The following is a 24,700-nucleotide window of genomic DNA, read 5'->3' as shown; positions in this document are numbered from 1 at the left end:
CCATATGATCGGACCTAGTTTCAATCCCCATGGGTCATGAAAATAATACAAAGTATATTTTTTTAAATTTGCCTAAGCGTTAATAGGCGGAATAACACCGTACATGTGTTATACTCCTTCTGTTCCAATTTATGTGAACCTATTTCCTTTTTGGTCTGTTCCAAAAAGAATGAACCCTTTCTAAATTTGGTAACAATTTAGCTTAAAGTTACAACTTTACCCTTAATGAGAAACTTTTATAATCACACAAATACTCTGGGGCCTATTTGGACTTGTTTAGGACCACAAATTCCAAAAGTCTTTATTTTTTTCTTAAACTCTGTGCTCAGTCAAACAGGTTCACATAAATTGGAATGGAGGGAGTATATAATAAGGTAGGTACCCAATAGAATAGTTTAAGGTATATGAAAACTTGTTCTAACACCAATGTTTGAAAAAAAGGCTCTGGACTTGCAGTCATTTTATGTTATAATGGGAATATAATTAAGAGAATGGGAAAAGAGAAGAAAAAGAAACACCAAAAAAACACGAACATTGTACTTTCTCTAATAAAAAAGAAGTTTGTTTTCGATACTTAATTGGCTCTCTATGTGAACTTAATCAGTCAAAGCCTATTCCCTAATCAGTGCTAGTTTTGAAGAATTAAGGTACTTGTACGTATTCTATATAATTTCATTAAATAATTATTGAGAAATAAAAATAAATGCTTGAAAATGCTTCGACCAAATATAAAAGTCAAACTACAATAATTGTTTTACGATATCAATTGTACGTACTTACCAAAAGCAGTCTAGTAGGGATTCCAGGGATTATCTACTAGTCTACCACTGACTTCTTTTGTTTGCGTACGCCGTGAAAGCCCACTTCTCTTGTCCTTTTGTTTAGTACTCCTACTATTTTAGACCAAAAAATATGCTATATTTAGAAACTTTATTTATTTCACTTTTTTTTTTTACTTCTCTGGAAAATGATAAACAAAATGCAACAATAATAACAGAACAAATATAATCAACAACAACAACCCAGTGTAATCCCACAAGTGTGGTCTGGAGAGGGTAATATGTACGCAGACCTTACCTCTACCCCGAGGGGCAGAGAGGCTGTTTCCAGGAGACCCTCGGCTCAAAGAGGCAACAAGAGACACTATATTAGTACTATCAATAGACTCATAATAAAACAACATAAAATACCATAAAATCCATAACATAACATAAATACCATAAAATAACAAAGTAACAGCAATATAAGAGATATAGGAAATACGAGAAAGATGTAAGGTATTAATACACAACAGATAAAGCCCATCATCAGTAGTTGATCAATAACATCCTAAGACTAATTCCTAACTGGCTAGTCTCACTCTAGTGCGCTGTAAAAAAGACATCACAATTTCCCCTAACCTACAACCTTAATGCTCGATCTCCACAATTCCCTGTTTAGGGCCATGTCCTCAGTAACCCTAAGTCGCGCCATATCCTGCCTGATCACCTCTCCCCAATACTTCTTAGGTCTCCCTCTACCTCTCCTCGTACCCACCACCGCCAGTCGTTCACACCTTCTCACCGGTGCATCAGTGTTCCTCCTCTGAATGTGCCCGAACCATCTGAGTCTTGCTTCCCGCATCTTGTCCTCCATGGGGGCCACACCCACCTTCTCTCGAATATCTTCATTTCTAATCTTATCCTTCCTTGTATGCCCGCACATCCACCTCAACATCCTCATCTCTGCAACTTTCATCCTCTGGATGTGTGAGATCTTCACCGGCCAACACTCGGTCCCATACAACATAGCAGGCCTAACCACTGCCCTATAAAATTTACCTTTCAGTAACAGTGACACTTTCTTGTCACACAGGACTCCCGTCGCTAACCTCCATTTCATCCACCCCACCCCTATACGGTGTGTGATATCCTCGTCGATCTCCCCGTACCCCTGAATAAACGACCCCAGGTACTTGAAACTACCCCTCTTAGGGATGACTTGAGAATCAAGCCTCACTTCCACTCCCGCTTCCGTCGGCTCTGCCCCAAATTTGCACTCAAGGTATTCCGTCTTCGTCCTGCTCAACCTGAAACCTTTGGACTCAAGGGTATGTCTCCAAACCTCTAACCTCTCGCTGACGCCGCGTCGTGTCTCGTCGATTAGGACTATGTCATCAGCAAATAGCATGCACCATGGCACCTTCCCTTGAATATGATGCGTTATAGCATCCATCACCAGGGCAAATAGGAAAGGGCTGAACGCAGAACCTTGGTGCAACCCCGTAATAATCGGAAAATAATCGGAATCGCCTCCTGCTGTCCTAACCCGAGTCTTAGCTCCATCATACATGTCCTTAATCGCCCTAATGTAGGCAACCGGGACCCCTTTAGCCTCTAAGCATCTCCATAAGACCTCCCTAGGAACCCTGTCGTACGCTTTCTCTAGATCGATAAACACCATGTGGAGATCCTTCTTCTTATCCCTGTATTGTTCCACCATCCTCCTAATAAGGTGGATAGCTTCTGTGGTAGATCGCCCCGGCATGAACCCGAACTGGTTGTCTGAAATAGACACCGTCCTTCGCACTCTCATTTCTACCACTCTCTCCCAGACTTTCATGGTATGACTTAGTAATTTAATACCCCTATAGTTGTTACAGATCTGGATATCGCCTTTGTTCTTATACAACAGGACCATTGTACTCCACCTCCACTCTTCGGGCATCCTATTAGTCTTGGATATAACATTAAGCAACTTAGTAAGCCATTCCAAGCCTGGTCTACCCACACACCTTCAAAGCTCAACCGGAATTTCATCTGGTCCGGTAGCTCTGCCCCTTCTCATCTTACGCATTGCCTCCATGACCTCATCGACCTCTATGTCCCGACAATCACTTAGTTCATGGGGGCTGTCGGCATTCCTCAATTCACCTAGTACAATATCCTAATCCCCTTCCTCATTTAGAAGTTTATGAAAGTAGGTCTGCAATCTCCTCTTAATCTGGTCATCCCCCAACAAAACTTTGCCGTCCTCATCTTTTATGCACCTCACTTGGTCCAAATCTCGAGCCGTCGTCTCTCTCACCTTAGCGAGTCGGAGTAACTTCTTCTTCCCGGTTTTGTTCCCTAGTTCCTCATACAAACAGAACAAATATAATCGTCGTTTTGAAAAGAGAACACACCATGATGTGCTTCTACGTAATCCTCATGTAGGCGCTTTGACATTGGAGTAATGCTGTTGTTCTCTATGCTATGCTATTTTGACTCAAAAAACGGTTAATAAATATAATGAAAAAATGAGCTTTAAATTATATACACCATTGGAATATGATTAATTTTTATTTTATTTTTGCACTATTATATTATCTGAATGATAAGTACAAGTAAACCTCCTTAAATGGATTTGTACTTGAAAATAACAAAAAGATTATCTATTACAGCGGATAGAGGTGACTTAATACCCCGTCTCATATTATTTGTCGTGATTTCTAAAAATAATTGTCTCAAATTATTTTTATTTTAGAAGTTCAAGAGTAAATTAATTTTTTTCCTGATTATATCCTTAATATTAATTGTTCTTGAAGACTACAAATACCTTAATAATGAGTAAATACTAAATGAAAAGATACTACTCCCTCCGTCTCATATTAACAGTCGTGGTTACTAAAATAGGTGTCTCAAATTATTTGTCATTTTAGAAGTTCAAGACAAAACTAATTATTTTATTTCTTTTTTACTCTTAGTAATAATTGTTCTTAAAGAGGGAGATAACACATAAATAGAATAATAGAGAGATTATATCTTATGACATAAATAAGGTAGAATAGTTTAATCCCTTTCCTAATTAATATTTCTTAAGGGGAGTGTAAAACAGAAACACAACAGATAATATGAGACACATAGAGAGTATTGTATTGGTCAAAATCTGACCGCTACGGTCGATCCAACCGACATCCCGCCCAAGCGGCGAGACAATGGAAGACGACATGGTTTGCTCCAAATCCCGTACTCACAATACCCACCAAGTCAAAAAACAACGCTCAGGGGGCGACGAAGGCGGGCGTAGTATGAAAGTGTATCGAACCAAGCACATAACAAAGATTCCATAACTATATATATGGGGGAAAACCTTCTGGAAAAGGGGCTTCTTCTCTTTCTCTTTCCTCTCCTCTGTAACCTTCATAGTAGAAAGAAGAAAAAAGCAATCTCCAAGGGAATATGTAAAATAGTTTTCTCCACCAATTAATGGGAGGCAAAATGAAAAGCATCAATAAGATTGATCACCTTTATTTCGTCTTATGCATTATTTTCTAATTAATTTATAGATCTGGAGTTTATTACGTTTGAGTAAGATTTACCTCTTTATCTTCTTTAATTGATTTAATAAAAAAGGTTTCAATATCTTTTGGGTCAAACAATTTGGCGTCGTCTGTGGGGATTTCTTAGTGAAAACTTCCCAATCTCCTCCAGATAAAAAATCGGAAACATGATCACACCGAAACGAATGGTAAGTAAACTTCACACGCCAACCCAGATCATGATGCTACACACCAGTAGAGGTTGCAACCAGTATCCTCCCTCGCACGCCAGGCAGCCCACGAGCAAGCCAAAACGAGCCTAGCCCGCACAAGACGATGGCACAAAAAAAGGAAGGGAAAGAGGGCCAAATATGGCTACAGAGTTCATAAAACATCACCCCCGTCAACCATTGAAACTCCAAGCAAAGCGAGCAATGCTACAGATCCACCTTATGCTGTTTGCTCAAACAAAAATGCAAGCATCGCGCAGGCAAGCGCGCGAGGAAACATCCCAACTGAAGAATAGGGAATTGCTACAAGACGACCGAAATATCGTCCGCCAGACGAGCCCAACTCCTAGGAAATGGTACCCCTTGAGTGATACCCCCTCTCCCTCACTAAGAGGGTGCCCCGAGAAGGCCCTCCCAGGGATTTAAAGACCGTGCCGACGAGGGAGAACTCCCCAAGATCAAAAGGCCGACGAGGGAAAACTCCTATAGAACTGTGAAACGAGTGCTAGCCAAGAAACATCGTTTTCTGCTCTCCAACACCACATTCCCCGCCTCAAATAAAATCAGGCGAACTAAGACTCCCCAGAAGATACTCAACTCACCGAAAAACCGGGACCAACAACGGGTTAATATTTTGACGAAAGTTCGAAATAACAACCTAAAAGCCAAGGGCCTTCACCAAAAAGAAAAGTTCAACCTCGATCGAACAACGACGGGTTAATATTTCTACGTAAGTTCGAAATAACACCCTAAAGGCCAAGGGCTTTCGCTAAAAAGAATAGTTCGACCTCGATCGAACAACGACGGGTTAATATTTCGACGAAAGTTCGAAATAACACCCTTAAGGCCAAGGGCCTTCGCCAAAAAGAAGAGTTCGACCTCGATCAAACAACGACAGGTTAATATTTCGACGATAGTTCGAAATAACACCCTAAAGTCCAAGGGCCTTCGCTAAAAAGAAGAGTTCGACTTCGATCGAACAAAAACGGGTTAATATTTCGACGTAAGTTCGAAATAACACCCTAAAGGCCAAGGGCCTTCTCCAAAAAGAAGAGTTCGACCTCGATCGAACAATGACGGGTTAATATTTTGACGAAAGTTCAAAATAACACCCTTAAGGCCAAGGGCCTTGGCCAAAAAGAAGAGTTCGACCTCGATCGAACAACGACGGGTTAATATTTCGACGAAAGTTTGAAATAACACCCTAAAGGCCAAGGGCCTTCGCCAAAAAGAAGAGTTCGACCTCGATCGAACAACGACGGGTTAATATTTCGATGAAAGTTCGAAATAACACCATAAAGGACAAGAGCCTTCGCCAAAAAGAAGAGTTCGACCTCGATCGAACAACGACGGGTTAATATTTCAACGTAAGTTCGAAATAACACCCTAAATGCCAAGGTCCTTCGCTAAAAATAAGAGTTCAACCTCGATAGAACATTGACGGGTTAATATTTCGATGAAAGTTCGAAATAATACCCTTGAGGCCAAGGTCCCTCGCCAAAAAGAAGAGTTTGACCTCGATCGAACAACGACGGGTTAATATTTCGATGAAAGTTCGAAATAACACACTAAAGGCCAAGGGCCTTCGCCAAAAAGAAGAGTTTGACCTCGATCGAACAACGACGGGTTAATATTTAGATGAAAGTTCGAAATAACACCTTAAAGGCCAAGGGACTTCGCCAAAAAGAAGAGTTCGACCTGGATCAAAAAACAACGAGTTAATATTTCGACGAAAGTTCGAAATAACACCCTAAAGGCCAAGGGCCTTCGCCAAAAAGAAGAGTTCGACCTCGATTGAACAACGACGGGTTAGTATTTCGATGAAAGTTCGAAATAACACCCTTCAGGCCAAGAGCCTTCACCAAAAAGAAGAGTTCGACCTCGATCGAACATTGACGGGTTAATATTTCGACGAAGGTTATAACATACTAAAGGCCAAGGGCCTTCGCCAAAAAGAAGAGTTCGACCTTGGTCAAACAATGACGGGTTAATATTTCGATGAAAGTTTGTAATAACACCCTAAAGGCCAAGGGCCTTCACCAAAAAAAAGGGTTCGACCTCGATCGAACAACGACGGGTTAATATTTCGATGTAAGTTCGAAATAACACCCTAAAGGCCAAGGGCCTTCGCCAAAAAGATGGGTTCGACCTCGATCGAACAACGACGGGTTAATATTTTGACTAAAGTTCGAAATAACACCCTAAAGTCTAAGGACCTTCGCCTAGTAGAAGAGTTCGACCTCGATCGAACAACGACGAGTTGATATTTTAATGAAAGTTCGAAATAACACCCTGAAGACCAAGGGTCTTCGCTAAAACAAAGAGTTAGACCTCGATCGAACAACAACGGGTTAATTTTTGATGAAAGTTCGAAACAACACCCTTAAGGCCAAAGGCCATCGCCGAAGAAAACTGGGACTCACAATGGGATACTACTTCGGTGTAGGCTCGAAAGTAACATCCCTGTGGCTAAGGTCTCTATTAGAAATAGAATTGGATATCTTTCAGGCTATGATGAGGTGGTACCTCGACATAAGCCCAAAAAAATTGTCCCGTCGGTCAAAGCCGCTATCAGGATCCTAATCATCTCATGTGACATTAAATTCCCTAAGAGTCGAGAACTTATCACACGGGAATCTACTCCTTTGCACCAAAATTATGAAGAGCAAAACGGGAAAAGAAATACAGAAAGCATATGACAATGGAAAATCCCTTTTTATATAAAGTTACTGCACAAACAGCCGCAGATTACATACGACTAAAATCAACGGAGTCCAGGAAAAAACAATAAACAATAACAAAAAAAATACAGACAAAGATAGCTATTCTTTCACTCGACACCATCTCCAGGAAGTCCTCCCTCATCATTCGCGCCTTCATCAGCTTTCGGCGTCGCAGAGTCATATCCACATTTAACGCGAGCCTCTCGTGCCTTCGCCCGTGCTCTTTCATATGCGGCCTCAGTAACATTGCCCGCCTCCCACGAACTCTTATATATGTCTCGCTGGGCCTCATCATGAACCCAAAGCTCGTGCAAGTGGTGGGGAACAACGGCGGAGGAAGATTCGACTTGAGCCAACAGTTGCTCCTTTTCAGCCTCCAGAGCAGCGTCCTGGTCCCCTAAGGTCGACGCTTCCCGGTCGATCTCTCCGATGCATTCTTTGAGCCTCTCCTCCCTTAGCGTGGTCGTCGCTCTCTCCGATACCTGCTTGGATTGGAGGACGCGGATAGTGTTCTGCCGAAGTCGATGACGAGGAACTCTCGATGTTCTCCAACCCGGCAACCTTTCTCTCCAACTCTGCCAATTTTCCCATCCACTCCGCTCTCATTTCCTCGACCCTGATAAGATTCTGATCCATCTCAAATTACATCGACCTCAGCTTCTCCTGAAGATATTCACACTCTGCAGCAACCCCTTTGCCTAGTTCAACCTCTTCATCCTTCGCATGAAGTTGCTCCTCGAGCATGCTACTTCTGTGAATAGCCTCCATCAATTACTGGTCCCTCTTATCTAGTTCCTCACCGAGGGATTGAGCACCAAGGTTCACCTTCAGCCACTCATGCATCTCACGACATTTATTGCGATAACGCTGATACTTCTCCAACATCTTCAGGAAAAATATTGGCCCCAATGTTGGCCCTACGAGCACTCTCAATTTCCACAATGTACGTCTAAAAAATGAAAAGATAGATCAAGTCCATATCATCTGGAAAAATAAAAGGAACATGAAAGAAAGGCGAAACGTACCCTCAAGCCCATAGCGGCCACTTCGTGCATCAGATCAATATCAAGAACGTTTCGAAGAGCCTCGTTCTCGACAACAGAACATAAAATGTCAAACTGCAGCACCAGGTCCTCCGTGTCCCCAGGAAATTAATATCCGATGAGATCTCAAAAATACAGGACGGGCCTCCCACACGAACTACCGAACGAGTAAGACCCTCTTCAAACATCTTAACATCATCAGGATCGAGGTTCGACTCAGATTCATAGTCATCGACCATGACGCCTTTTCCCCTTTCAGCAGCCAAGGAGGAAGCACGACCAGGTATTAAGGACGAAGGTCCGTCTAAAACAACAACAGCAGCCTGAGAAATCTGACCCTCCTGCCGCGGCAGGTTGCTGATCAACATCAGTGGCAGGAATCTCCGTCGATGGGGCAGATACAACGACTGGCTCTGTCTCTACAGGTGGAATGGTATCAACCCTCGCCCCAGATCCCGTCAAGGGAGAGTCTTCCTCCAGATGTATTACAGCCGGAGGTGTTTCCCGGACTCCACTCGCCGCCTCTTGGATGGCCCCTCTCCTTCTTCGGCATGGGAAGATTCATCAGCTAGATAAGCGGCATGGGTCGGAGTCTCAGTTTGAGGGGTGGCCTTTATAGGTATGACCATATCCATAGACTCGACTGAAGCAGCCCTCGATGAAGGTCGAGAAGTAGACACTGCAGCAGGGCGAGCAGACGATGCAGGCTGGCAAAAATCTAATGGAGGAGCCCTCGCTCTCTGCACTCTTCCTGACATCGACGAATAGCACATAAGAAACCAAGTAAAAAGGGAAAGGGGAAAAATAGCGAACAAAAATGACATCACTCACCTGTAAGAGGCTTGCGTCCATATTTCTTATAGAAGGTCGACCATGTGCGGACCCTCGCCGTATGAGGAAGGATGGTACTCACCCACTTGCGGATACCTTCAACATGTGCAGGGGGTAGCTTCGCAACTGTAAAAACACAAAACAGTTTAATACTACAACAGAAAGTGGTCGGACATCTCTCCGACTAAAAGTATAGAAATTTACATGCGAAGTTCCACTTCTCAGGGAATCTCGTAGGATCTGCCATAAGGTGCTTGGTCCACACATAGAAGTAATTCTCGTAGAAGCGACAGTTAGCCCTATCGTCCATCTTCACCACCAGACTCTTCGACCTTTGATGGCACATGTGAATCATCGTGCCGCGAATGAGCTGAGGGGCGAAGATATTGAGTATGTGCCCCAAAGTTATCTCGCGACCAACGAGCTCCACAAACTTGAGCAGCATAAGGAACAATTTATATAGGTACGACGAAAGTTGAGTAGGGCATACCTCGTAAAAACGGCAGAAACCTACCACCAGGAGAGGGAGAGGAAGCGTGTCTCCAACAATAAAGGGGTAGGTGTAGAACATTTAATACCCTGGGCGGTCAAAATGGACTATATCGTCCCCCACTGCCGGCAATATTTCGATGTAACGAGGAATACCCTACCTAGCCTTCAATTCTAAGATCCTCTCTTAGTTTATAACAGAGGGAGAAGGTTCCGGCTCCTCCCCGGTGGGACTGTAGAAGTCAGTCCATGCCTTCCCAAGTTGAGGCAAGATCTCGGCCACCGACGAGACCTCCTCATCCTCTACCACTTCTGCTCCTCCGGTGGCCAGAACATCGCTTTCCGGCATCGAAATTGTGATAGAGAGGTCAGCGGGAGAAGAATCACCAGCCTTTTGTGTCAATTTGGTAAAGCAAAGGGATAAAGAAAAGGAAAAATGAAAGTTTTCGGCTAACTGGGGAAAATTAAAAATTCGAAGTATTAGGAGGAAAGAATATTCGCAAAGTTCTTTCAAGTAAAGAGAAAATAAGTGTGTCAATCGAATGATGTATTCCTCCTATTTATAAGAGATATAAATCCCCCAAGCACGAAACCCAAGAGTCGCCAATCGAATCTGTTCAGGAACGAAACGTTTCAATTCCCTGGGAACGTATGTCATAATGGCAGCAACCACGAACAACGTTTCAATCCAAACGACGTTTTGGTTTCGAAACAGTCGCAACGGTCCAAGGATATCGAAAGGGCGTCGTTACCTTACTTGAGCCTAAGGATCATACCCAAAGGGTAGGTAGTCAGATTTCTCTCAGATATGTAACAATCATAGTCCGTCTGCTGGCCCGATAAGGGACGACCCCGGCAAATGAAGGGACTAACTGTATTGGTCAAAATCTAACCGCTACGGTCGATCCAACCGACATCCCGTCCAAGCGGCGAGACAAAGAAAACGACATGGTTTGCTCCAAATCCCGTACTCACAATATCCACCAAGTCAAAAAACAACGCTCTGGGGGCGACGAAGGCTGTCACGCCCCGAACTTGGGCCTGGACGTAATACGACACTCGGTGCCTGATTATATGTGACCGAGCGAACCAACTGGCTGGCTGAATCCACATGTGGTATCATAACATACTGAATGCGGAAGATAAACTAACACATGCTGATATACTGAAAGTCTAGATGATATAAATTAAAGTGCGGCAATACTAATACAATTCTGAAACATATTTGTAGCCAACATAGCTTAATATAAAAAGTCTGAGACTCTGTCTAACTATTACTCTAGTCTATGAAGCCTCTATTGAAGTACTGAAAACACTGACTATCTGTAAATACTTAAAGGTTGTAAAGTAATGATAATGCCCCGAAAGAACTAGGGATCACCAAATAGCTGGTACGAGAATCCTAGCGCTCTGCGTTGTCGACCTGTAAATCATTACCTGCATTGTGAGATGCAGGCCCCAGGCAAAAAGGGGCATCAATACATTTGAATTGTACTGATATGTAAAGCAACTGAAAGAAAGAATTATAAATGCTGAAACTGAAACTACGCCGATAACTGAGAATTTATAATTGATAACAGAAATGATAACTATTCAAACTGAAACTGAAATGATAACCGATAACTGATAACTGAACTGATAACTGATAACTGAACGGTAACTAATAATTGAACTAAAAGGAAGTAAGGATATGAATACTCCCTCTTCTGAATGATGAACAACCTGTTTATTTGAATATTAAACTGCGGCCTCAGGCCCAATATATATATGTGCACAAGCTGCGGCCTCGGGCCCAAGTATACGTATACATAACTGCAACCTCAGGTCCAAAATGCATAAAGCATAAACTGCGGCCTCAGGCCCAAATACAAGTGTTCAACATTCAGGGATTTAAAATCAGGAACTGAGAATCATACTGCAATATATGATAGTCAAATACTGAATCACATTGAGTTACATAATACTGGAATACTGGATCACACTGAGTTACATAATACTGGAATACTGAATAGGACTAGACTGAGACATGTATTCTTGAACTGATTATGAACACTGAAACTTCAACTATTTATAGCATATTGAGTAATCTATACTAAGACTCGGGGGCATCAAACCCAAGTCTATATTGAATATGCACTGAGCTCACAACGTTCAATATGAAAGTCATGAACGAGTTATGAAGCTAGAGAATAGAAGCTTTACAACTATTCAAGGAACTAGGCTTAACTATATTTTTGAGGCAATTGATACGTCGTAAAAGAAACGTAGTGTAGAGAGAATCATTAATATTCCCAAACATAGAGAGTTTGTCTCACATACCTTAACTTCCTTCTCTTGAGCATAATACAACATTCGCCAACCCTTTCAACTTTAATCTATATCAATACAATTCAAATGGATTCCAAATTAGCAACAATACCCATGTTTTGGTCACTTAGGCATTTTATCAAACACTTGGTGAGTATAAAGCTTCATAATCCCTATTAATGGTGTTCCTAAACCCAATAACCCATTCTCTTGCTCTTGGATAAATTCTAAAGTCTCAAATGGTTATAATCAATATTATTCTTTATCGCCCATAAGGTAAACAACACCCTTAACTAATAAAGTTCTATTAAATAAACATCTTTCAATCTCTATAATAGTTGTTTAATCAAATTTGGAACTTATGGTTTCCAATCATCATACCAAAAGTTCCAATACTTATTCATGCTCATATTCCCTTAATAAATCTACACATGAAAGTATAAGGGTGTAGGATTACCTTTTTGGAAGAAATCTTGCAAAACCCTCCTTTGAGTTCTTGAAGAAATCCCTTGAAGATCTAAGTATTTTATGTGTAGATTTCATCAATACTAGTATATAAATGATGGAATTCACACAAAGATAATGGGGATTACTTACCTTGAAGATGGGAGGGGTTGGAGGTCTTGAGAGGGTAGAGAAAAACCCTAAAATTCATCCAAATGAAGTGGGGCAAATAACCCCCGAAGGTTTTATATCAAAATAGGGTCGGGTTGACAAAAAAATGAAGATTTGCACAGCCGCGACGCATGGGGCGACGCATGGCTACTAAACTGACTATATACTGAAATACATGGATATTGTAATTTAAGGTCTGAATGAGAAGGTTAGATACCTTCGGCATTTCTCCAAAATACCTACTAGTTAACCGAGCATAACACTAGCTCCATAGGGCATAATAATACGTATCACATGATACATATACATGAACACTTGTCTGTTATGGATACGTAAATTCTGAACTAACGTGGATATATGAATATTGAACTGCCACAAATAACCGAGTACTGAACTAACGTGATCACTGAACTCACATCAATATTTGAGTACTAAGCTGGCATGAATATCTGAGTACTGGACTGACATGAGTATATGAGTACTGAACTAACTTGAATGTTCTAATCATGAGATCTGAATACCGGAAACACAAATGTCGTGACATGAGATTTGAATACTGGAAACTTGAATGTTATAAATGACACGTGAAATACTGGTGTACAACTGCTAATTATGGTGGAAATTCTAACTCATAAGCTACTTACCCGATCCTTTATAGGATCCTATATGGGCTGATGTATCTGGGATTGAGCTTTCCTTTCTTCCCAAATCTTATAACACCTTTCATAGGCGACTTTTAGAAATACCCAATCATCAACTTGAAACTCTAAGTCTCTATGTTTCATGTTCGAATAGGACTTTTGGCGGCTCTGAGTTTTCTTCAAACGCTCTTGAATCAACTTAACTTTCTCCATTGCCTGATAGACTAAATTTGGTCCCAACAATTCCTCTTCACCAACTTTGAACCAACCAACTGGCGATCTACACCTTCGCCCATACAGAGTCTCTCACAGTTCTATCTTGATACTAGAAGGGTAGGTGTTATTATTAGCAAGGTCAATGAGAGGTATGTGATCATCCCAATTACTTTTAACATTAAGGACATATCCTCAACTATTTGAATAATGCGCTCTGCCTGGCCATCTTTCTGAGGACGAAAAACTTGTGCCTAATCCTTTCTGAAAGGACTTCTAAAAGTTCATTTTAACTGAGCACCACAATCCGAAATGACGGACAACGGAGTCCCATACATCAGATGATTTCCTGAATGTACAACTTGGTATAATCTTCTACTGAATCTATAGTTTTTTTTCCTGGGAAGAAGCGTGCTGACTTGGTAAGTCGATTTATGATCATCCAATCAAATCATGCTTTTAAAATGAGCAAGATAGTCCCGTTATAAATTTTCATATTTACCATTTCCACTCAAAAGTATGTGTATTCTGTGATGAAAACACTAGACTTTCTACTGCTCGACTTTCACTTGCTAGCAATTCAGACAATCGACCATAAAGTCTGCGACGTTCTTTTTCATGTCGTTCAACCAATAAATCTCCTTGGTGATGATGTATGTTTGGGGAACCTGGATGGAAAGAATACCAGGAATTATGGGATTCTAACATGATCTTCCCTCTTTAAGTCCATCTATATTTGGAATACACAATCTGTCTTGGTACCTCAAAGTACCATCATCTTCAGAATCCGAAAGCCAAACTCTTTGCTTGGCTAAGCGGTGAACTTATTTCACCATAGTTCTCTTGTCTACCTCAATCATGAATTACACTTCCCACACTTGATTATTTTCTTAAGCACTTCCTGAAAACACTTATAGTATTGTTGTGAGCTAAGTCACTGACCACTACTCGGAATATTAGAGTCTCGTGCAATGGCACTGCCCTCGTAATACATAACTGGGCATGATTTTATAGCTTATCTGTGATCACTTTATCATCAATAACTAAGCTCGGTGGTCATTCTACTCACTTTGTATTTCTTACACATTCTAGACATATTCCTTGTGGTAATTATACAATTTTCCCTCATTACCGAACTGATTTTCTTTTTCATATCCATGCTAACTATTCGGGTTTCAAATCTCTAACTGGACTTATTAAAAATTTTCACATCATCCCTTAGACCAAAGATCTTATATTTGCGAATCCTTCTCTTTTTGTTGGGATCCGATAACTTTCCTTATTTTCTGCAATTTCTTGCACTCTACGTCAATGACGACTCATCTTCCAACTTACTTCTGAGCTAGAAAAACTAAATTATTTACATATAGGAAAGTTGATGTATCCACAACTATCATACACCATCTTAATAATTTAACTCTACTCACACTATCAATCTTGGAAAAACCACATTTCGATAATTCCTAAAGTCTATTCTTCTATCGCTTGCTCTTTCACTACTAGCTATTTTTTTCCACTGTCACTGTACTTCAGGTTTAACTTAAACTTCATGGGTTCTAACACATATTCGATATTTTTACTGTCATCCACTCGCTGGAGTTAACCTGACTAAGTGAATCAAATCTTACCTCTACTAGCTCTGCTGAAATTGCTAATTCACTATATTTAGTCAAAACTAACTTACTATTCTTTTACTAACCACCCGCTAGCATCATGTTTTCTTGCTCTGATTTGAATAACTAAAGTGAATCATAAGGTTTATCCTAACTTCCCTCATTATCTGACCATATTCTTTTGTCGTACCCTATCATTCTTTTGAACTATGCACATGGATCACACTTAGAGAAATTTCATCTGTCTTAAATAAAATTGGAATATCTAACCCCAAACTTTCTATACACTTCAAATTCACTACAGACTATAAACCTCCGTCCTAACACATAGTCACATCATGTGAAGTGGAACTGTCATATATTTTATCTCACAATAATAGCCACTTCGTATACAAATTCACTGACATGGTACTTTCTAGTTCTGATTTGAATAAATCTAAACAACTTAAAATCATTCCTTAAAATTCAATGTCTCCTGCTCTTGGTTCTCATGTCGTACATTATATTATTCTTAGCTATATTTCCCTTAGGCTCTTTTCTGCCCAAAACAATAGTGATCAATTCTATGCCTGCTGCGGTTGAATTCTTAACCGGTTACACCGTGAGGTCTGACATACGGATACATTGCCATACACATCTGATAATTACTTCATGCACCATCTGGTGAGTCTTGGGTCTTAATACCTAAAACATGAGAAGATTTTGCTATAATCACTGTTACTTACATTTTCTTTTAGAACCCGTAGGCATCACAGTATACTCCCAGGTCTTTAGAAATTTTGATACACTAAAAAATGGAGGTCTGGTAACTGAATAATAAATAACTAGCATACTGAATAACCATAAACCTGCTAACTGAAAGACTGTATGACTGGTAACTGAGGTAAACTGATAACCATAAGACATGATAACTACTTTTGTACTTTCTGATAAGGTTATGCTCTAAATCTATAATACTATCCATTGCATCCCACTTTTAACATCCTTTAAAGTCTCATATTTACCAACCTGTACTCCATGATTATACCCCAATAGGCAATTATCCTCTCTAGGACCTTTCATTTCTCTTGCGCGTCGCTTGGGACTCCAATACGTTTGGAATTCGATAAGAAGAAAAGGTTACCTTTTGCTATAAGCTTCATGGCACCATCTAGAATAGAAAGAAATCAGACAATCCTGGATGTCTTGGTAGTTAACCATTTATATGAGTGGCCGACACACACTTATAAAGGAAACTCCACTAGACACGACTTCATAGACTCCCTAGGACACTTGAACCTAGTACTCTGATACCAAGCTTTGTCACGCCCCGAACCTGGTCCTGGACGTAACACGACACTCGGTGCCTGACTACATGTGACCGAGCGAACCAACTGGCTGGCTGAATCCACATATGGTATCATAACATACTGAATGCGAAAGATAAACTAATACATGCTGATATACTGAAAGTCTGGATGATATAAATCAAAGTGCGGCAATACTAATACAATTCTGAAACATATTTGTAGCCAACATAGCTTAATATGAAAAATCTGAGACTCTGTCTAACTATTACTCTAGCCTATGAAGCCTCTATTGAAGTACTGAAAACACTGACTATCTGTAAATACTGAAAGGTTGTAAAGTAATGATAATGCCCCGAAATAATTGGGGATCACCAAATAGCTGGTACGAGAATCCTAGCGCTCTGCGTCGTCGACTTGTAAATCATTACCTGCATTGTGAGATGCAGGCCTCGGGCAAAAAGGGACATCAGTACATTTGAATTGTACTGGTATGTAAAGCAACTGAAAGAAAGAATTATAAATGCTGAAACTGAAAATACGCTGATAACTGAGAATTTATAATTGATAACTGAAATAATAACTATTCAAACTGAAACTGAAATGATAACCGATAACTGGTAATTGAACTGATAACTGATAACTGAAAGGTAGCTAATAATTAAATTGAAATGAAGTAAGGATATGAATACCCCCTCTTCTGAATGATGAACAACCTGTTTATCTGAATATTAAACTGCAGCCTCAGGCCTAATATATATATATATATGTGCACAAGCTGCGGCCTCGGGACCAAGTATACGTATACATAACTGCTATCGTAGGTCCAAAATGCATAAAGCATAAACTGCAGCCTCAGGCCCAAATACAAGTGTTCAACATTCAGGGATTTTAAATCAGGAACTGAGAATCATACTGCAATATATGATAGTCAAATACTGAATCACATTGAGTTACATAATACTGGAATACTGGATCACACCGAGTTACATAATACTGGAATACTGAATAGGACTAGACTGAGACATATATTCTTGAACTGATTATGAACACTGAAACTTCAACTGTTTATGGCATACTAAGTAATCCATACTAAGACTCGGGGGCATCAAACCCAAGTCTATATTGAATACGCACTGAGCTCACAACGTTTAGAATGAAAGTCATGAACGAGTTATGAAGCTAGAGAATAGAAGCTCTACAATTATTCAAGGAACTAGGCTTAACTATATTTTTGAGGTAATTGATACGTCTTAAAAGAAACGTAGTGTAGGGAGAATCATTAATATTACCAAACATAGAGAGTTAGCCTCACATACCTTAACTTCCTTCTCTTGAGCATAATACAACATTCGCCAACCCTTTCAACTTTAATCTATATCTATACAATTCAAAGGAATTCCAAATTAGCAACAATACCCATGTTTTGGTCACTTAGGCATTTTATCAAACACTTGGTGAGTATAAAGCTTCATAATCTCTGTTAATGGTGTTCCTAAACCCAATAACCCATTCTCTTACTCTTGGATAAATTCTAAAGTTTCAAATGGTTATAATCAATATTATTCTTTATCATCCATAAGGTAAACAACACCCTTAACTAATAAAGTTCCATTAAATAAACATCTTTCAATCTCTATAATAGTTGTTTAATCAAATTGGGAACTTATAGTTTCCAATCACCATACCAAAAGTTCCAATACTTATTCATACTCATATTCCCTTAATAAATCCATACATGAAAGTATAAGGGTGTAGGATTACCTTTTTGGAAGAAATCTTGCAAAACCCTCCTTTGAGTTCTTGAAGAAATCCCTTGAAGATCTAAGTATTTTATGTGTAGATTTCATCAATACTAGTGTATAAATGATGGAATTCACACCAAGATAATGGGGATTACTTACCTTGAAGATGGGAGGGGTTGGAGGTCTAGAGAGGGTAGAGGAAAACCCTAAAATTCATCCAAATGAAGTGGGGCAAATAACCCCCGAAGGTTTTATATCAAAATAGGGTCGGGTTGACAAAAAAACGAAGATTTGCACAGTCGCGGCGCATGGGGCGTCGTGATAATGAAAAATGTGTTTAGAAACGAAATTTGGAGGTGCTCTGTTAATTTACACAGCCCCGCCGCATGGGGCGGTGCATGGGGCACTGTGGTAGTGTAAAATTGTGTGTTACTTTTGGTAATTTGGTCATAACTTCTGGTAGGAGTGTCCAAATGACGAACGGTTTGAAGCGTTAGAAACTAGACTCAAAGATATTTCATTTTATAGGTTGTGCATCACATAAAACCTTATATAAATGTAGATATTCCCGTCCAAAATATAGTCTTATGCGTGCTCATTTAGAATTTTAGTCTATCATGTAATTTTCCAACTTGGCTTAGACTTAGGTCTTTTCTTAGACCCCAAGTCACTTATGATATGCCTCGTATACTTATTATCATAACCAATTGATAACCACCACATTAATACTCAATTAATTCATCCACAACTGATTCAAATTTACGGGGTGTTACAAAGGCGGACGTACTATGAAAGTGTATCGAACCAAGCACATAGCAAAGATTCCATAACTATATATATGGGGGGAAAACCTTCTGGAAAGGGGACTTCTTCTCTTTCTCTTTCCTCTCCTCTGTAACCTTCATAGTAGAAGGAAGAAAAAAACAATCTCCAAGGGAATATGTAAAATGGTTTTCTCCACCGATTAATGGGAGGCAAATGAAAAGCATCAATAAGATTGATCACCTTTATTTTGTCTTATGCATTATTTTCTAATTCGTTTATAGATCTGGAGTTTATTACGTTTGACTAAGATTTACCTCTTCATCTTCTTTAATTGATTTAATAAAAAAAGTTTCAATATCTTTTGGATCAAACAAGTATATCTTAAGATATAAATAAGAGTAAAAAAATAAAAAAAACTTTCGTATTTAACATATTCTCAAGGGGCGTATAAAAGAGAAACATGACAAATAATTCGAGATGGAGAAAGTACTGTACAAATTTTCTTACGCTGACAATATAAATATCCAATATTTCACTCTTGAACTATCTTTATATTTATTCTTCAGAAATAATGTGTCGAGGGTGCAAAATGGAAATAATGCTAGCTAAATACCTTGCGAGCGCAATAAGATGACGAACCATTTGGAGAAATCCCATAAAGAGGAGCTCTCTCTTCAAAGTTGTTGTTCAAGTGGGGTTGAAAAGGAGAGTCAGCATCACCTGCCCAAATTCAAGGGCGTACACATAAATTTTTATAAACGGTATCAAAATTTATAAAAGAACTAAAATATAACTTTGATTATCATACTTTTAAATAAAAAATAACTTTAGTCTATTAGTTTTGTTGAGTCTTAAGTTAGAAAATATCATCACAAAGGCTCTCTCAAATATTTGCAAAAGAAAAATGTGTTAGTTGAGGTTTGAATCTTGACCTTTTAGAGACACAATTTATGTTAAATGATGTTATTTTTTTGTACTTATCCATTTTCATACATGTATAATAAAATTTTCCGACGAAGCGGTGTCGCGTGACACCACTTTGATAAGCGTGCATCCGGCCCTGCCTTGCTCAACAACAATAAGATAAAAAGGATACTTAAGAGTACCAAAAAGTAAAAGAAATATAAAAAGGAAAATCGAGCAATATACTATCAATGTTTCTACAAGAGATTCTAGTGTAGTAGTAACACATGGAGCACGTTCTTTAAGGTATATTGACAAACTTCTATGATATATATAAAATCTCCTCTCGTCCTGTCCATTTACCAAGAAATTCATTTATTCACATAAGGATGTGGTTTAATTCAGCTGATACAACCAAGGAGTTATTCGAAGCAGGCAGTTACTTAATGAAACAATCAAAGGTGTGTACAAGTTAGCCAAATGCGGATTTTATAAATAAAGTTCTCATTTAATTGCTTTAAACAATTATCAAATAATCACTTGATCACAAACATTTAAATAATCTAACCCATAATTAAGGACTTGTCACAAATTGATGTTTTTCTAGTAGTGACCTGTTTCTTCTGGTGGAGTATTCAGTCTCACCCATTCGTCAACAATATCCTTCCGCCTCCTGTAAAATTACCCAATATTTCACATAAATACATTTACATGAAAAATACTACTCCTATTATGCCTTCAGAGGGAAAATAAAATAAAATAAATATTTATAGTGTTAATTAGAAGGAGGAAAGAAACCTGATAAGTAGTTTAACGAGTCTTCTTACTTCATTTGATGAATGCTTCCGCAGTCTATTTACATGTCTTCCAACATCTGTTATCTTCAAAACAAACAAACTTTTAGATAATTAATTAAGAGAAAATGCTAGTTCAAATTAATTAATACCATCTTCGATTACCTCAAGAACCTTGAAACTAATGTCCATTTCAGCAAGAGTTTGGAGCAGTTCAACCAAGCAATTCTCAGACTGAAATTCCACGGACTTGAAACTTATCAAAAAACAAATGAAAATCCAAAAATAAAAATTAAAAGGAAAACCTGATTTGGGTATTCCAAAAGCTTCTTGATTCTGATGATTTTGGTCTCTAAATCTTCATAATTGCCAGCAGAATTACAATTCTTACACAAAAGCGGAGCATTGAGCTTCTCAACAATGGCGTCTCTTCGGCTGAGAAGCTCGTTTTCATGATCACGAATGGCTACAGAAATGGCTGTGTCAATAAATGTCCACAAGTCCACACTTGAATTCTCCAACATTAAACGGAATTCATCTAATTCCATGTTTACACAACTATGTGGAATTCTTAGTCCAAGTAGGAAAATGTCTCTCTTATGAATTACTGACGGTATATATAATTTAAAATTATATTGGAAGAAAAAAAAACAGGGCAGAACAGAGAGAGAGAAGGCAGAGTTTGGGACAGAGTGAAATGGGAATACAATGGGGACAAGAGTCAATGGTATGGTTTTAAGTGCTAAGTTAAAGTGTTTTTGTAGCTTTGGAACACATTCTATGTTTTTGTCGTTATTGTTTTATACTTTGGAAATGGCGTTGGTTGCTACCCCATTTATATTGTTTGTAGCCTTCTTTGGTTAGCTTCTACCGTGATATATTTATTAGCTAAGAATTTACCGTGGGCACACTCATTAAGAAAATATTAAATTCTTGTCTAATTGGTTCATAATAAGTGATCAATTCTATATAAATGGACACTTATTTTGGACTAAAATAAAAAAGCAAATTGGCCACTTATTATGGACCGGAAGGAGTAATATTTGGAATTTTTTCATTCCTATACACTATTGAAAACTTTATTACCCTAAATGTTCATGTTTAATAAATTTTATTGACAAAATATATACATTCCACCTTAAAAGCTAAAATTTGTATATAATAGGTCAACATGGGGTCGGTCGAAACTCTTTTTTAGTGAAGTGGGAAGACAGCACCTAATCAGAAGGGAACAGAAGAAGTGGTAACGAACGACTCTTGAGGAAAATGGCCGGACATTTTATTTTACATAGAGCTATAGAACCAAGTTACAATAAACGACAAGTTGTGAATCAGACAGGAAGATGCACATTAAGATTCTGCAGATGGAGTGAGGTGTGATCAATTTCAGATATTCTGAAACAAATAAAAATCATACATATAAATATTTAAATCTCAAATTAAAAAAATCAGAAAATAAATTACCTTACATTTAATTTTAGTACAAAAATTGGTCAAAATGATCCTTCGAAAAAGCAAACACAGAAAATTTAGATTGGATGAAAGGAATAGATTATGTTAAACTCTATGAATTACTGCAATATCTCAGCAACCAGATAATTCTGTCAGTGAAATTACCAGGAAGAAATAAGTATAGGATAAGATTATATAAAAAATATTACTATTAGAAGGAAATCATTTCTCATGTGCTGGAATATGCTGATTCTCTCTTCTACAATTAACTCTCTATTTGAGCTCAGATTGTCTAAGGAAGCAACTCCCCAATTCAAAAATATAAAGAAATCAAACATATAGTTCTCTATTTTCAGACAATTCACGCGTAAAGTTAAATCTGCATTGGATTAATGATCCAACCAATTTGTACAGTAGAAGTTTTTCCTAAGGAAAAAAATGTTTATGTGCAGGTCTTTAAAGATATCTAGTCAAATACAACTACAATAATATAGAACTCAAATGCAAAATTTATACAATATGTCTAATTTTATATTTGATTTATACATAGTAAAAACAAATTTTATATAACTAATTATATATTATACAATTTATCTACAACTTTCACACATTATTTCTACCCAGTTAAATACAACTACAATAACATACAACTTAAATACAAGATTTATACAATATGTCTTTTGTATATTTTGTATCTGATTTATACATAGTAAAAATAAATTTCATACAATTAATTATATATTATACAACTTATCTACAATTTTCATACATTATTTCTACTCAGTTATATATAACTACAATATCATACAACTTAAATATAATTTTTATACAATGTTGTTCAACTTTCATACAATAGTTAAATAAATAAAAGAAAAATATATAAACAACAGAATACAAATTTTCTACAATTTTACTATAATTTCATAAATATAATGTATATCATGTCTTCTTCAGCCAAAATCAAGTCTAATCTTCACCAAAACCCCTTAAAATTGAGATATAAACTCCAAACCATATTCCCAATTATTTGCAAACAACACCCAATCTAAACAAATAATAATTTTTAAAAACCCAAATTCGAATTCAAAGCTTTTTAATAGCTGTCAATGGTGGAATTGCTGCTCTCTTTTCCTTTGCTTTACATTACTGAAATTAGGGATTGAGAGATAGAGAGAGACGTAGAAAAAATTCTCAATTCTTTGCAACAACATCCAATTCAAACAAATAATGTTTTTTGAAAACCCAAATTCAAATTCAAAGCCTTTTTAATGGTTGTCAATGGTGGAATCGTGGATGGGTGAAAGATATGTTGGGGAGGGTGTCGCGTCCCCTTTTTCCTTGCGGAGTTCGGATTTCGACATTAATTGGGAACAACTCGTTTCCTTTTGGGAATTGGGTATTTGAATTTGAAGAGTCGCCACCTAACGAATTTAAGGTGCGTTAGGGCACCTAGAGCAAATAGCTCACGAAAACCGGTTTGCATTACCAGAGATTGGAGTAAGGGCTCGAAATAACCTTAAGGAAAAGGTGTTAGGCACCCCTCGCGGTCCACAATGGTGGGTTCCGGCCGAACTTGATTTATGTGAATTAGTCATTTAACAAATAGATAGTCTAAGCACACATATAAGATAGAGAAAATTGGACAGATAAGCAGTCTAAGCACATATGTACGATAAAGGAATTTCTTACAAATAAGCAGTCTAAGCACATGTATGTAAATAAGATGAGGGAGGTCCTAGGTTTGTCAGCCTATAGGATCACATCTGTACAATACTCGGTAAGCCTTCCCAACTAGAGGGGTTACGCGTGGCATTGGCGCACATGTCATCATATCCTTTAATACCTAATTCTCTCCCCTTGGTCATAGCCTAAAGTGTTCTAGCAACCTTAAGATATATCCTATGCTTGCACTGCCCGTCCCTTTACTTATATAGTCCTGGAGGTACTTTAGGAATTATTGTTAGGGTAGATCTAGACTCTCCTACAGTAATTAAAAGGAGAAAACTCTAGGCAACAAACAAAACAATCAGGACTGTGTCACGACCCGGACTTCCCACCCTCGGGAGTCGTGATGTTGCCTACTAGTGAAAGCTAGGCAAGCCAACCGTTTAAACAAATTACCTTTTTTCCATTTTAATTCTTTAATAAATGTGAATCAACAGTTTATAAACAACGAAAATTAAACAAGCGGAAGAAACAATTAAACCATTTAGATAATTCCAATACGATTCCTTAAACAAAAACTACCCAGAACTGGTGTCACAATTCCACAGACTATCTAGGAATACTACAAATAAAAGTCTGAAAGATTTATTATAATATTGTCTCTGAAATATGTTAACGAAATAGACTAAAAGGATAGGAGAAGACGCCAAGGCCTGCGGACGCATGCAGGACTACCTCGGAATCTCCGACTGGACTGAAGGCAGCCACCCAAAGCTATGGTCCAAAAGCCGCTGCACCAAAATTTGCACACAGTACAGAGTGTAGTATCAGCACAACCGACACCATGTGCTGGTAATTCCCTAGCCTAACCTCGGCGAAGTAGTGATGAGGCTAGGACCAGACTACCAAATAAACCTGTGCAGTTAACTCATATACAACGGAAAAGAAGAACAGTAATGTACAGTTAAGGATGGGAGGGAGAAACATGCTATAGAGAAACATCAATTATGAATAGAAAGACAACAAGTAAATACGAGGAACACCATATCTCAATTATCAGCAAGAATCAGAAATCAAACAAGTGCACGACATCACCCTTCGTACTT

The 24,700-nt window shown here is 38.4% G+C and overlaps 1 protein-coding gene across 11 annotated transcripts; it reads right to left on the bottom strand.

Moving 5' to 3' along the window:
- Positions 1-854: 854 nt before the first annotated feature.
- LOC104244467 (probable mediator of RNA polymerase II transcription subunit 26c) lies at positions 855-21,253 on the bottom strand. 11 transcript variants are annotated; one of them, XR_011406568.1, is made up of 8 exons: positions 20,783-21,252; positions 20,643-20,711; positions 20,482-20,564; positions 20,298-20,356; positions 19,394-19,500; positions 18,035-18,094; positions 17,590-17,651; positions 12,395-12,419 (listed from the first exon to the last, which is right to left on the bottom strand). XR_011406568.1 is itself a non-coding variant. In XM_070171602.1 (7 exons), the coding sequence occupies exons 1-7, from the start codon at positions 21,023-21,025 to the stop codon at positions 17,646-17,648; spliced, it is 627 nt and encodes a 208-aa protein (XP_070027703.1). In that variant the 5' UTR covers positions 21,026-21,252; the 3' UTR covers positions 16,787-17,645. The 11 variants fall into 11 exon arrangements, 8 of the variants coding, with proteins under 8 accessions (XP_009798194.1, XP_070027704.1, XP_070027706.1 ...); XR_011406567.1 differs by having other exon boundaries at positions 12,399-12,419; positions 17,590-18,094; positions 20,783-21,253; XR_011406566.1 differs by lacking the exon at positions 12,395-12,419 and adding an exon at positions 16,715-16,774 and having other exon boundaries at positions 17,590-18,094; positions 20,783-21,253.
- Positions 21,254-24,700: the final 3,447 nt, after the last annotated feature.

Source organism: Nicotiana sylvestris, chromosome 4, assembly GCF_000393655.2.
Source record: "Nicotiana sylvestris chromosome 4, ASM39365v2, whole genome shotgun sequence".
Taxonomy (NCBI): Eukaryota; Viridiplantae; Streptophyta; class Magnoliopsida; order Solanales; family Solanaceae; genus Nicotiana; species Nicotiana sylvestris.
Note: the sequence above shows the minus strand (reverse complement) of the source record. Positions and strands in the feature narration are given on the sequence as shown.

Excerpts from the sequence above, each read along its gene's own strand:
- LOC104244467 (XM_009799890.2), bottom strand. The coding sequence starts at position 21,025 with ATGGAATTAGATGAATTCCGTTTAATGTTGGAGAATTCAAGTGTGGAC. Across the intron at positions 20,712-20,782 it reads TTTTGGAATACCCAAATCAG|TCTGAGAATTGCTTGGTTGA; the intron begins GTTTTCCTTTTA and ends GTGGAATTTCAG. Across the intron at positions 20,565-20,642 it reads TTAGTTTCAAGGTTCTTGAG|ATAACAGATGTTGGAAGACA; the intron begins GTAATCGAAGAT and ends TTTGTTTTGAAG.